This window comes from Somniosus microcephalus, chromosome 23 (genome assembly GCF_052327205.1).
Source record: "Somniosus microcephalus isolate GS21.2 chromosome 23, FLI_Smic_1.0, whole genome shotgun sequence".
NCBI classification, from domain to species: Eukaryota; Metazoa; Chordata; class Chondrichthyes; order Squaliformes; family Somniosidae; genus Somniosus; species Somniosus microcephalus.
In genome coordinates, this window is record NC_141009.1 from 19,538,129 (window position 1) to 19,553,272 (window position 15,144).

The 15,144-nt window shown below is 43.6% G+C and overlaps 1 protein-coding gene across 1 annotated transcript in view; it reads left to right on the plus strand.

Annotated features, from left to right (window-relative positions):
* c5 (complement component 5) overlaps window positions 1-14,908 on the plus strand; it is a 122,492-nt gene extending 107,584 nt beyond the window's left edge. The window contains exons 35-41 of the mRNA XM_085965558.1: window positions 2,825-2,899; window positions 3,826-3,931; window positions 6,543-6,629; window positions 7,101-7,190; window positions 9,310-9,393; window positions 12,761-12,896; window positions 14,188-14,908. Coding sequence (XP_085821684.1) covers window positions 2,825-2,899; window positions 3,826-3,931; window positions 6,543-6,629; window positions 7,101-7,190; window positions 9,310-9,393; window positions 12,761-12,896; window positions 14,188-14,323 — 714 coding nt within the window. The 3' untranslated portion in view covers window positions 14,324-14,908. The remainder of the gene's footprint in view (window positions 1-2,824; window positions 2,900-3,825; window positions 3,932-6,542; window positions 6,630-7,100; window positions 7,191-9,309; window positions 9,394-12,760; window positions 12,897-14,187) is intronic.
* Window positions 14,909-15,144: the final 236 nt, after the last annotated feature.

The following is a 15,144-nucleotide window of genomic DNA, read 5'->3' on the forward strand; positions in this document are numbered from 1 at the left end:
CTGCGCACTTTGGATGTTTGAAAGCATCTGAAGGCCAGCATCACTGTAATTATTCACGTACAACTTAGCACATTTAAACTTCTCTTTATTGTCACAAAAGTCTTTCATTACAGCAAAACAGCATCATGTCAACAGAAACCATAACAAACAAAATAACACTAAACTCTTCGGCAAAGCTGCCAAACTGAACAAACTTTTTCCAACAATTCCAACAGGTGAGGGTCTGCTTGAGTTTGGCCAAAGAAACGTCTCAGGACCTCCCTCTACTGCTGGCCCCTTGATGGAGAACGACTTCTCTTTCGCGCTCGGCCCCTTCCCTCCCTGCTGCTCCTACGTAATTGAACCCCAGTGGCGGGGTGAAGGCTGGGGGACGCCTGCTGACTGTCTGGAAGCGCAGAAGCCCCCGAGGGACGGCCTGGCCGACCTCTGGGCTTGGAGGATGCGGATGCAGGATGCTTGATCTGAGCATGGCTGGAAGCAGTGTGCACTGCAGGTGGTGGCAGCTGCACTGCAGCCGTGCCAGCGCTGGCATGTGGAATGGTCACTGCCGAGAGAGGACACCTGCACCATTGTCGGACGACACACTGGCTCTCTGAGGGGACCGGCTCGGCTCATCTGCCACAATCGCATGCTCCACTGATTCCTGGCCTTGTATGGGACTGGAAGGGCCCGGGGTGATCCTAGCTGATGCAGATAGGGTGGCTGCAGTGAGAGTTCGCGTTGCCTCAATCTGGGTGTGGACGAGGCCGGCAAGTGACTGCGTGGCAGCAGTGAGGACCTGTGAGCCAGGTGCCAGTGCTTCGGAGAAGCCCTGGACAGTTCTTTCCATTGCTTCGGACAAGGCCGGTGCTGACCGCTCCACTGCCTCAGACAAGCCCTGGACAGACCTTTCCAGGGATTGTCCGAAGCCCTGAACAGTCCTTTCCATAGCGGCCTCAAAGCCCTGGACAGTCCTCTCCATTGTTGGTGCAAAGTCCTCGACAGACCTCTCCATTGTTGCCCCGAAGCCCTCGACAGACCTCTCCATTGTTGCCCCGAAGCCCTGGAGAGTCCTGTCCATTGTTGCCCCGAAGCCCTGTCCATTGTTGCCCCGAAGCCCTGGAGAGTCCTCTCCATTGTTGCCCCAAAGTCCAACACACTCTTTGCCAGTGAATCTATTGACTGAGGCATCCTCCCCACTGCAGCCATCAGCTCAGTGTGCCTGAGCCGGGCCTGGGTGCTCATTTCAGCCAGGTGACGCACCTCCTCTGCACTCTGTGCAGCAGTCATCACTACCTGCCTTGCCCTCCGGGGAGACGGTGGCCGAACTTGCCTACCCCCCTTGCGTTGCTGCATGCCGCTTGGTCCGGCAACTGCCTGATCATCAGAGCACCCCCCCTCCCCTCCAGGGAACTACTATCCCCAGTCTGTACATGTGTATGCTCCTCTGAGATTGGAGCGGATGGTCCGGCTTCCTCCTGATCCTCAACTCCGGTGGCACTGGCAGCTTCAGGGCGTGGAGCCCCAGTTGGTGATGCATCATCTGAAAGCAGGGAGGTGGAAGAGTGGCTTTAGCAAAAGGACAGGTTGGCGGAAAGGCATGGCAGATTGCGGCACACTGAGGAAGCATGCTGGCGGGGGGACCAAGTGGAAGGAGACAGTTGCAAAAGGTGAGAGCCTTACCCTCGCTGTCGAGAATGGGGTCGGCAGCTGCAGTGGTTACAGGACCAGACAGACGCCCTCCAAGAATCTGGTGCACTCTCTCCTCGAGATCCGTGAGAGTGACCACTTGTGGAGGTCCGCCACCGGTTCGACGCTGCTCCCTCCGCATCGTCGCCAGCTTGGACTGCAGGGGAAAGAAGGGGAAGTTCTGTAACATGATGCCTTGAGAGATCATCTGATGCCCCCCATGGTGCAAGAGCCCTTACATGATGCCTTGAGAGATCATCTCATGTCCCCCATGGTGCAAGAGCCCTTACATGATGCCTTGCGAGATCATCTCATGCCCCCCATGGTGCAAGAGCCCTTACATGTGGCCTTGAGAGAAATGTCCATGTGTGTGCCCAGAAAGGGCCATGGGTGCTTGCTGACAGATGGCCATTGGGGCATCATGGCAACAGGGTCCTCGAAGTTAGGTGCAGATGGAGGGAATCAGAAGTTTGCATAACCAACACGCACCCTAACGACCCGAGTGAGGTCGTTGAATTTCTTCCTGCACTGAACAGGGGTCCTGGTCGCCAAGCTGTTGGAGTTGACCCTCTGAGAAACCTCCCTCCAAGATCGCCGGTAAGCCTTTTGATTCGGCCTCTTGCCATTGTCAGGATACAGAACATCTCGACGGCGCTCAACTGCAGACACCAAGTGGTCCAGGGCCTCAGTGCTGAAGCGCTCTGCTCTCTGTCTCACCTTCTCCATCCTCACCAAGTTTGTTGCGCCAGAGAAGGGCGAGCGCCGATTCTGAGGCCTACAGGGCATTGAGTGTAGCAGCTCAGGCTGACTGACCCACCCCTTTAAGAGCCGGCCAGCGCCTGGAAGTCTCGTGGTTTCCGGTAATTGAGATCACCTGCGCTGCACCCGTCCGCGACGATATTGGGTAGCGCCTGAACTTTTGCGCCTTAGGAGCCCCGTGCAACGTCTGAGTTAGCGCCTCAATCCCCTTTGGGGGCGATGCAACCCAATATCTCGCCAGGCAGCGATAAGTTTCGTCTGGCTATAAACTTTGCGCAGCGCCAGTTCTAACGCCTCAAGCGGGGCTATACCCAAATTTCTAGGCCGTTGTTTCTTATTTAATGCTTAAAAATGTAATGATTCTATTATTAAACTTTGTTTTCAATTTTTTTTTTAGCTATTATATGGGGTTGATGGTCTTATTACCGACTACAGAATATCAGATAAAAGTGTCATTCTTCAAATGGATTCAGTAAGGATTTGAAAATTGAATTATTGTTTTTTTTCTCTTCTGTTTGAACTTTGCGCTGATTGAGGTAAGGGATGACCACAGTGAGCAACGGAATGTTCTCATTCAACTGATTGCTACAAGTGCTTCACATTCAGTTTAAGTATGACAAGAAAGCAAAGAAGAATGTGAATGCTGAGATCTGAAATAGCTGAAAATGCACATCCAGTAAGTTGTCAACTGAAAAAGAATGGTAGGTTAACATTCCAGATAAGAACGTAAGAAATAGGAGCAGGAGTAGGCCATATGGCCCCTCAAGCCTGCTCCACATTCAGTACGAACATGGCTGAACTTCTACATCAACTCCACTTTCCTGCTCAATCCCCATATCCCTTGACTCCATTAGTGCCCAAAAATCTATCGATCTCAGTCTTGAATATATTCATCGACTGAGCATCCACAGCTCTCTGAGGTAGATAATTCCAAAGATTCACCACCCTCTGAGTGAAGAAGTTTCTCCTCATCTCAGTCCTAAATGACCGACCCCTAAGATGTGACCGTTTAGGGATCCCAGCCGAAATGGTAACCCACTTCTAGCATTTTTGTTTTTATTTCAGGTGAAGCATAGGTCCAATGGAACGAGGACTTCCTCCACATTGTCTGAACAATGTGTCTTAACCTGAACCTCAGAAAAGCAGACTTTAAAATTTTATTTTAAGTTTCATCCACCTTTGTCAAATAAAGTTATAAAAATTTATTTCTGTCCTGTGAACCGTTACTTTCTATTTTCCATTGATGGGGAAAAAAAATCGGGCGGAATGTAAAACAGGCGGCCAAATCGCTACTGCACATTCTGCACCACCATCCAAGACAAATTTCACCCCCATTGATTCCTCAGAAAGTTGACGGTCTTAAACTTGCACTTTATGCTGTTTGCTTTTTATTTTCAGATTCCATCAGACAACTTCTTCTGTGTTGGATTCCGTGTTTATGAAATTATGAAAGTTGGAATGGTAACCCCAGCTCCTTTCACAGTCTATAGCTATCATTCACCAGGTAAACCATTGCTCTACTGTTATGCCCAACCAAATAAAGATCAGACAACCATTTCAGAGATCCATATTCACAGATCTTTTTCCTATTTTGTACCATGTCCAAGTTCCCAGTAGTGATTTTCAGGGCTGCCAAAAACACCCACTAGTCTGCAATTTCCTATCATTCATGCTAGCATACCTTGTTTCATTTATCTACCCATGTAGGGCTATCAGATTAGTAGGATCATTTGGAAGCTATTTTTATTTCTTTTTTCTTTTCTTTTTCTGTCGTTGCCACTTAGATGATAATTAGTCTTTGGGGCAATTGTGCAGCCACTGCCATTTGTCACTTCTGGCCACATTACAGTGGGTTTTCCCACGAGATTCTCTTGTACTTGTACTTTTTGGAGAAAGATGGGGACCAAAAAAGGGATGCCAGACAGGTCAGGCTGCACCCAAGCCGGTCTGCACCTATCTGCAGACAGTGGTGCATATACTTCAGTTGTCTGTGGAGGCTGCGATCTACAAGGGAAGCTGTGCTGCATGCTCCAAAGTGACCTGCAGACACACTCTTTCACAGGCATTGCACTACCTGTAGCTGTCAAGGTGACAATTGCCAATAACTTTTATACTTCAGGATCATTTCAGGCTGCCACTGGGGACATCAGTAACATAAGCCAATCAGCTGTCCATAGATGCATTTCACAAATTACTGATGTCTTAACTGCTTGATCAAGCAATTTCATCCCCATGGCAACTGTCAGCAGCACGACAAGGGATTGCAGTTTTTACAGGATTTTACAGAGTGCCAGGATTCGTGCAGGTCCATGGAATTATAGACAGCACCATTTTGGCCCTATGTGCTCCCTCATGTTGAATTAGCTTGTATGTGACCACCAGCACTGCATTATGCAAGTCAGTTTTCATTTTCCGCACAGCTGTCACAGTACTTTCATTTTAAGGCAATCCATCATGCCACTAATATTTGAGCTACAAAGAAAGGTAGCAGGGTGGCAACCTTCTGCAGCCCTGTTCATGACATAAGAACATAAGAAATAGGAGCAGGAGTAGGCCATAATATGCCTGCTCCACCGTTCAATAAGATCATGGCTGATCTGATCTTGGGCTCAGCTCCACTTCTCTGCCTGCTCCCCATAACCCATCACTCCCTTATTGTTCAAAAATCTGTCTATCGCCACCTATATTCAATGACTCCGCCTCCACAGCTCTCTAGGGCAGAGAATTCCTCAGATTTTCGACCCTCTGAGAGAAGAAATTCCTCCTCATCTCCATTTTAAATGGGCGACCCTTTATTCTGAAACTATGCCCCCGAGTTCTAGATTCCCCCACGAGGGGAAACATCCTCTCTGCATCTACCCTGTCGAGCCCCCTCAGTATCTTATATGTTTCAATAAGATCCCCTCTCATTCTTCTAAACTCCAATGAGTATAGGCCCAACCTGCTCAACCTTTCTTCATAAGACAACCCCTTCATCTCAGGAATCAACCTCGTGAACCTTCTCTGAAATGCCTCCAATGCAAGTATATCCCTCCTCAAATAAGGAGACCAAAACGGTACCAAAAGAATGACTTTGGCACAGGGCATTTTAGATGCTTCTTCTATTTAGAGTGTTTCTGGGTTGAATTCATGGTACATAGACACCTTTATACCAGCTGAAAACCGGTATAATGAGATCCATGCTTCCATGGTAATCATCATAGAACGCACCGCTGCCTTGTTGAAGCAGCACATCAGGACAGATCTGGGGCCATCTTGCAATAAAGTCTGGTTAGGTGTCAAGGATCATGGCCTCATCATGGAGGTTCCAGAATTCATTCAAATGGATCAGCAAGAAGAATATTAAGAGCCTGAAGAGTCTTGGATTGAAGTCTGTTGAACTATGTGGCAAGTTCTCATAAAGGGACCTTCTCCTAACAAGAAAATCTGTCCACTGCATTAACAGTCTTGTTTGGATCTTTTTCCATGTTCGCTACTAATATGCCCTCAGCTACAGTGACTGAACTCTGCCAAGTTTGGGTAGATATCATGCTATTTTTTAATATTCACAGTGCAAATGGAAGTTTCAGGTGAATGTCACAACTTTGGCACAGGGCATTTTGATGCTTCTTCCATTTAGAGTGTTTCTGGGTTGAATTCATGGTACATAGAGAAGCATGATTAATCAAGATATGTAATTCAATTTGTAGACAATCTGAGCATACTTCAGGTTTTGGGTGACTTTTACAGTATCTCTTATCCTGACCTGATGAAAGATTACTAGCCCAGAATATTGCCATGACATTTTATAATTCCTACTGTGATTTAAAATCAATCCAGCTATTACTATGGAATTAACTGGGTCATTAACCCCTTAATTGCACACTCCAATTAGCTTCAACATCTTTTAATTCTACTTTTACTGTTTATTGCTGCTGTTAAAGTAAATAATATTTGGTGACCCAGTAGCTTGATGAGGGAACAGTAAATATTTGAAAGAGTTGTTAATGTGAAATTAAATCATTAATCATGACATAAATGCATAGATTCCCATATTCAGTCAGGGTAGGATTAATTGGAATTATACTGAAACATATTACTGTAGATGTGAAATCCCATTTGTTTTCTCCCTGTAGACAGAAGGTGCACTATCTTTTACAACCCAACTGGAGATAATAAGCTTTTAAAGCTCTGCATTGGCGATGAGTGCAAATGTATGAAAGGTAAAAAAATTGTATTTTATTTGGTAGACTTATTATATTTAGAAATATGATATAGGAAACTGTTTATAATAATAGAGTATCGTGGGACAGGCCATGGCACCTAAATACAAAGAAAATGTTCCACTTTCTATTTACATAAATTACATTTCTGGTTAATTATTTGTAATCTATTTTTACAAGCCAATTATAGGATCCTGTTTCTCGTCTTAATAGTTGTTGTGTTTTGCGACCTATGAAAAGAGTGCAGAGTAAATTAAGATATTAAACCATTTATATAATTTACTAAACTTTTTATTTCAAATAAAAAAATAGAATATTTCACTTACAATTCTTCTTTGAGGAATATTCTTGGTAAAAGTTAAACAGCACATGATTTTTACTTAGTATCGATGGCTGTACTATTTTATATGTAGCATTTCTTGAGTCTGTTTTCAATATGCAGTCTTTTAAAATCTTTTTTCTGTGGTTCAGGGGAGTGCGGTGAAATGCAGCCACCATTACATACAACTCTCAACACCCATGATAAATATGAAGCTGCATGCAGTAAAGGGCCAGTTTATGGTAAGTATTTTGAACCTTTCAGACTTACTGTTTATTCCTATTGATGGGGGGAAAAAAACTATTGTTTAGCATAATTAATATGTTACAAAGCTACAATTCAACTAACAGAACATTTTTCATTTCTCCAAGTCATTTGGCATAGACAATAATTGTTAAGGTTTCCTGTTTTCTTCTGGTATACTTCACTGTTCACTCATGGACAGCGCTGGAGAAATGTATAGTTTCCACTTTTTGTATCATAGCAGTCACAGCATGAGACACTCTCACCAGGTGTGGTGCTGATAAGATGCAATGCACTACTCTCCCCATATTCCTGTTGACCCAAAAGTACCTCACTCTGACTCCAAAATAGTCCCTACTTCCCCACCGTAACAATATCATTTCCCATGTGCTTTTCCTCTGGCAGTAGAATTTTGTACAATAAGACCAATATCCCTGAGCTTCCGGTCGCCTGTCATTTTAATTCTCCGCTTCACTCCCACTCTGATCTCTCTGTCCTCGGTCTATTGCATTGTTCCAATGAAGCTCAACGTAAGCTCGAGGAACAGCACCTCATCTTTCGATTCGGCACTTTACAGCCTTCTGGTCTCAACATCGAGTTCAACAATTTCAGACAATAACCCCTGCCCCCATTTTTCATGCTGTATTATTTTGCCATTCCCATTTGCAACATTTTATCTTTCCTGCCTCTTACATAAAGCACAGTATGTTCTTTCAATTCCTTCCTCCCCTCCTAACCCCGCCCCCCCCCGCCCCAGTCTCTGCACCTGCTTAATATCTGTTACATATCCAGCTTTTTCCAGTTCTGATGAAGGGTCCCAGACCTGAAACGTTAACTCTGTTTCTCTCTCCATGGATGCTGCCTGGCCTGCTGAGTATTTCCATCATTTTCTGTTGTTATTTAAGACCAATATCCTCTTGCGACTGGATTTAGACTGCACTAAATTATTTTACTTGGGATCTTAATTTCTTCCAGGTTTGTAATCAGGTGAATGTGCAATGATGGCATTATCAAACAATATCACAAAGTTGCACATCTCTGCTGCTAGAAATGCCTTCTCAAGTTTAATTAAGGTTTTAAATAAAGTCCGAGAAAACTCCCACTCTGCAACAATTTACACCAGAGGTGACCTGGTGTATCGGACACTGCAAACTTACCTCTAGAGCGAGTGTGGCAGCATTTGAGTAGAGTTTTTGGAGCAACTGATCAAAGAACTGAAGCTGTTCCTAGAGCTCCCAATGTGACGACACCTTCATCCCATTTGGTTTAACTGGATTCAAATTCAAGTTCTACAAGTGAAAGGACATAGTTCCACCATGCTGTAAGATTTGGATCACAGGTCATACACAGATTACCCTAGGGTCTTAGGAGTCATAGGTAATTTTATTAAGGAGCGGCAGTTCAAATATAGTTAAATCAGGATAGACATAGTCGACATATAACCCGTAACAGATGAGAACAGTTTACTAGCCCCGGAACGGACGGAAGGGCAGGCGGACGGGGGTTGAGGCAGAACAGTGGTCTCGTATACCTGCAGCCTGCAGCAATGGCCTCTTCCTCTTTGGTCGTCTCCCGAGGCTGGTGGAGGTGTTAAGCCGAAGCTAGCATGAATCCACCTCCGAGGTTGAGCTTGACCAAGGTGTTAAACTGAAGCTAGCATGAATCTACCCCGGGGAAGCCCTTCCCCTCTCTGCCTGTTTTTCCCTTTCGGCTGCCCGTTTATATACCTTATTTCGGTGGGCCGGTGGATACCTCGCATCAATCATTTGTTACCCATTCAATTGTCCAATTACAGGGGAATAGGTACCTGTGGCAGATCCCCTCCCAGCCTCATGAGGTCATTCCTTTGCTTATCTCTGTTTGAACATCTTGTTACCCTCTCCTGGACAGTTTGTTTATCCTAGGGCTCCTTGCTCAACTTCTTATCAGGCCTGGCCATGCCTACTCGAAGGCCTGTTTTTGTGTTCTGACCTCATAAGGACCTTAGCTCTTTGTACAACTCCTTATCCAATGTAATTGGTTTCTTCTGTGTCATCAACTTTTATTCAACTACCATTTTATTTGTTTTCTCAAGAATATATTAATCCTTAAAAATATTAAAACTTTTGTTTTATGCAGCCTACAAAGTGCAAATTTTGTCTTCTGAGGAACAGGTTAATTTCATCAAGTACAACGCCACTATTCTGGAAATATATATGAAAGGTTGGTACTTATTTTGGATAACATTTCGTCTGTATGTTCACATGGCCTTCACTCAACAACAGAAAATATTTAGGCTTATTGGTGGTTTGGCAGGTATAGGCCAGGAAGATACCTGGTTTATGCTGACTTCAACAGGGCAATGGTTGAGATGGTACAATTGTGCTTAGTGTTTCCAGGCTAAGGTGAGGAAAAATCAACTAGGTTCCAGCCCCTGAATGGTATCCAGTGACATGTGTTGGACAGTGTGCACAAGAGGAAAAAGTGGACATGAATACATGATGTGCCACTTTTTACTCACTAAAAATGAGCAAAGACAGGAATTTCATCACAAAGGTGAGAGCAGGGTAGGCTGTAATAATCTGTGTGTTTGGAATACCCTCCCAAAACTCAGGGGTCGATTTTCATTAAGCTGTCGGGAAGGAGGCGGGATTACAACTTTCGGGTTTTAGTCCCGCCTACATCGATATCCGGCCAATCCACGCGATTTTCCCTTGATTGACCTTGTTCAGCCCGCCCAGCGGGCACAGCAGGCCAATTAAGGGCCACCCGGCAACAGGTGACGTCACAGACTGAAATTTCATCTGTCAAGAGGTCTTGACAGATGAAATATCAGTGTTTCACAACTGTTTGAAGTTGTCAAACACTGACAGTCTGACTTCTAACCTGAGTCCTTCTACACAGACTCAGTTAGAACTCTCACCGGCACTAAAAGCTGAAGGCTGTCACTTTTGACAGCTCGCAGCCATTTTGCTTTCAGTGCCGGCTGAGTGATGGACTCCCGACGCCTACAGGAAGGAAGGCTGTTAAGGTAAGTACAGGTAATTTAAACTTCTTTACACACTTTAGACACACCAAACACACTTACCTTTGCACTCATGCACCCATCACTCACCTGAACACCGACATCACGACCCCTCCAAGTCCTTCAACCCAACGGCCCACCTGCTCTAACCTGGCGTGGTTTGGAGCCGTCGGGAATCCCACACGACACCCCTCAAAATAGGGATTAGGCTAAAAACTGCCTGTTAACTACCTGTTAACCGGCAGTTAATTGGCACTAATCCCTTCCCGCCTCGGGTCGGCGGGTCCCAGTGCGGGGCGGGTACCCGCCTCCTCTGAAACTTACGTGGAGACGGGTTTTGGGCGGGATGGTGTCGGGACCCCCGAATTCAGGATTTTTGCCCGCCTAAAAGCCCGCCTCACGGCACACTGAAAATCTAGGCCTCATTGTCTAAACTCACAGATGCTGAATGACCACTTGGGGCAGTTTTCGAGGGCTGTGCCTATAGAAAAAATGAAAGACTTTCACAACCACCAGAAGTCCCAAAGCACTTTACAACCAAGAAGTACTTTTTGAAGTGTAGCCGCTGTTGTAATGTAGGAAATACAGCAGCCAATTTGAGCACAGTCAAGCTCCCACAAACAGCAATGTGATAATGACCAGATAATCTGTTTTAGATGTTGATTGAGTGATAAATATTTTCTAGGATAACTCCCCTGCTCTTCTTCGAAATAGTGCCATAGGATCTTTTACGTCCACCTGATAGAGCAGACAGAGCCTCAATTTAACGTCTCATCTGAAAGACAGCATCTCCAACGGTGCAGCCCTCCCTCAGTACTGCACTGGAGTGTCAAGCTAGATTTTCGTGCTCAAGTCTCTGGAGTGGGACTTGAACCCACAACCTTCTGCTTCAGTGGCGAGGGTGCTACCCACTGAGCCATGGCTGACACCTAAAGTATACGCCAGTTTGAGTCACACAAGAGGAAAGGTCAAAATTGAGGCCAGAAATGGGACAATTACACTTGAAATAAGTTCTGAATTATGAGCGCACAAAAAGGACGGACAGGCAAACACTAGCTGAGCCTTCAAGCCTGTCTCATTCAGTTAAGTTCCAACTAAGTCTCAATGTTCTCCAGCAACCAGCACCACACTCACTGCAGGAGTGAACAACATATTCCTATGACCTTCTACGAAAAGAAAACCATCCTGACATCTAACCGAGTTCTGTGCTAATATAACTTCTGTGCATTTACCTTTGTTCTCCCTAACCCATCTAATTCAAATAATCTAGCCACATGGACACATTCTAGTGCCGTCATCATTTAAAATTCTTTAATCAAATCACCTGAAGTCTACACTTTTCTATAGTTAAAAGACACAGCTCTCTGAGCCTATCATGCTAACTAAAGGTTTTTAAACTAGGTATTAATCTAGTGGATTTCCTCTGAACCTTTGCCAGGGCGTCTATATCTCCCACCATGGGAGAGGACCAGAACTGAACACAGTATTCTAGACCAGTCCGAACCAAAGTTTTGTACAAGGGCACTATGGTGCTGTTTGTTTAATATTAGATCGTCCTAGCTATACATCCTAATACTCTATTTGTTTTCGCTATAGCTTCTCAGCATTGGTCATGAACCTTTAGTGACTTGTGCACTTTAACTCCTAGGTCTCTTTCCCACTCTACAGACTTTAATTAAGAATGCAGCATGGTATGCACATGCACATTAGCCCTACCCATGTGCATAACACTACATTTATCCACATTAAATGTCATTTGACAGACGCAGGCCCATTCCACCATCGCATCAAGATCCAATTGTAATCATTTTTTCTCACACTGGATTTGCCCCGGCTGTTTCACTTTATACAGTGGCATCCATCATTCATGCCTATGATGTACTTTTCTTGTAGATCCATGAAGTTATCTCTTTGTTTTCTATAAAGTCTCTGCATGGCTTGTGTTTGGAAAGGCTAGAAGGCAGTTTACTCACAGCCCTCCTTCTGTGGTGCACTGAACCAGCCTTCAGCCAATGCATTTAAGGAACCAAGGGATGACCATATCTGATTTTCTCTCCTACAGAGATTAGCATTTATCCGTGTAGACGGATGCAGCTTGCATTTCCCACTTCCCAGGGTGCTGCATATTCACTGCTTCACGACAATCCCTCCACTCCCAAAATCATTGCAGCTGAGGTTCAACTCAGTATGGGTATGTTCAGCTCTAAGTGATGGCTGTCAGGCAAGAAAATGTGTGGGATCAGCATCAACCAGAGATGTGGTGAATTTGAGTGATACCCAATTAAGCTTCACACACTACATGACTTTTTTTTAGTTTGTTTTTTTCTTTGATATTCTAAAATCAAAATAGATTTGAAATAATAACAACAAATCCAATAAAGAAAATTAGATTTGAGTGTTTATTAAGATTATGTTTAAGGAATGGGAGTGTTTTACAAGCATTGTTACAGTAGTACTTTGTATTATATAAAGCTTATTTAATCTTTCTTGAATTTGTCTCAATATTAAGGCTTCAGTTCCAAGTACTGTAATACCTGACTAAAGTGATGACTGCTTTTATTACAGGTGATGAAGTTGAAGAAAACTCAATTATAACTTTGATTAAAAAGGACACTTGTTCTGATGTTACCTTGACCAATAAACAGACGTACTTGATAATAGGCAAAGATAGCCTAAGGTTCAGTTTATCAAGGAGATCTGTGTAAGTAAGCCCTACTTCGGGTCATTTGATCACTAGTTCCTGATGTATCCCATCTTCTATTCTACTCTCCAATCTTGGTGGAGCCCTCCACTATGGAGGCATTATCCCTCCTATGGTAACATGGCTGAGTGTTTACCCTTCAGTTTTATCAATTTTAAACAAATAGCCAAAATGATTCTGTTTTTTTTCCAAATTATGTTTATCATGATTCCATACAAGTTAAATTTTGACATTTTAATTGAATCTAGAAATATGAGTACAAAAAGAAAATACTGCAGATGCTGGAAATCTGAAAAAAAAACAGAAAATGCTGGAGATACTCAGCAGGTCAGGCAGCATCTGTGAAGAGAGAAACAGAGTTAATGTTTCAGGGCAATGACCTTTCGTCAGAACTAGAAATCTGAGTTCCCTTTCCCAAAATGTTGGTCTAAAATTGAAAGCTTTCTATAATAAAATCTATTATGTGCATATATTTCATTTATACTTTAGTCACAATTGAATAGCTTTACTTGTTTTCACTATTGGATTTTATCTAAAGTAACATCACTCTTTGAATTAATTAATAGGCAGTAAAAGATTTGAAATAATAAGTTAAACTGTGGTGACCCACAATTGGCTGATACAGGAAACTTTGTGCTATCCGGCACCGACGGGACCGAGCTGCTGCCGTTCCCTCAAAACTGCCGTACACTCCAGAGCTAATGTTGAAACATACGGAGATTTTCATCTCCGTATGAATCAACAAACCCCTCTAAACAGTCGGCAAGCGTCTCTGTAGCGTCTCGTCTCTAGCTGAAGCTGTTGCTTAGCTACAGACGTTGCAGAGCTTGACTGTTCAAAAAAAGCAAAGAAAAGAAACGAAAAGAATAAAAAACGGCTCCTGATTTTTGCCGGTGGCTTGAGCTTGCCGGACGGTTCGCCTCCGGATAACACAAAGTTTCCTGTACTTAACTTTTTCCAGGTATGTGCTGAAGAAACTCACTTGTTAAAATGTTCTCTTTGTAGCATCACCCTATATGAAGATAATCACCTTTTCACTACAGGCACCAATTTCAGGACCTCATAATTTGTGTAAATGGGAGAAATAACTTCTGCTTTTCACTGGGTTCCTGAAAATCAAACAACCAGGACTTGAGGGAGAAAGAACCGAGGTCTCAAGTACGAGGACACAAACTTTGACCGCCAGTGTGGAGATGTGCTATCTTCATAGTTGGATGGTGCCACAGGTCATTTTTTTGCATTGCTGAATGTATAGAGGAATGCATTATTATTTTTGTATTTTTTATGTTAGGTATGAATACCCTTTGGACTCATCCAGCTGGATAGAAATGTGGCCTTCCGAGACTGAATGTTCTGAAGATGCATGTGGTGACTTCCTCCAGCAAATGGTTGATTTTTCAACTGAACTTTTAATAAATGGATGTTAATGGACATGAAAATGAGCCAGAGGCACATTTGAATCTAAACTCTTACTTTTCTTATTGTTACTTTAGTCATTGTACTTGACTGGTTTTGTGCTGAATGAGGTAGTAGTTTATCAGAACATTTTCTTAATAATAATGTTCCACGTATTTTGTTGGTTCTGGTAAAAAAAAATCTCCTTTACTAATCTACAGTGGCATAAAGTTATTTGCAGATGATGGCATCTTTCAGGCCACATCTTGATCAGAAGAGATTTTACATGGGTAGAAATCTTTATTCACAGTCACCAAGTGTTAAGCATTAATATTGTCATTAGCCATTTCTAGAACCTAGTGGTGAAATGTGTATTGCCCAACTTTCTAAATGCAAACTGGTGGGTACCAGGAAAGTAGTTCTTAGAAGTTCATTGGTGAATCTCTGTGTCGCCCACTCGAGTATAACGCAGCCAAAATTAGGATAAAAGAAAAGTTTGTTATGTTGAAAGGTCTATAATGGCTCACTTCACTGCATTATTTCCAATTAAATATGAATGATCAAAATCTGTCTTTATATATTTTTTCTGATTAAAACAAGTACAATTTTTCTCTGGAGTTTATTTTTACTGTTTCTTTAATTTACCGATGAATAAGGTAACAATGGGTCAGATTTTTTTGTGCCTCTACCCAAGTGCTAGATATTTGGAAGCAAATTGAACTTCTCCTGTCCAGGCCCAGGGGCACCTGAATTTCCTATCCTTGGGGGGGGGGGGGGGTAACCCTGGCACAGACGGGCCAACCACCAGTAGCAGGGATGGGAAATTGAAGACTATTCTCAGGCCTTTCGTGCC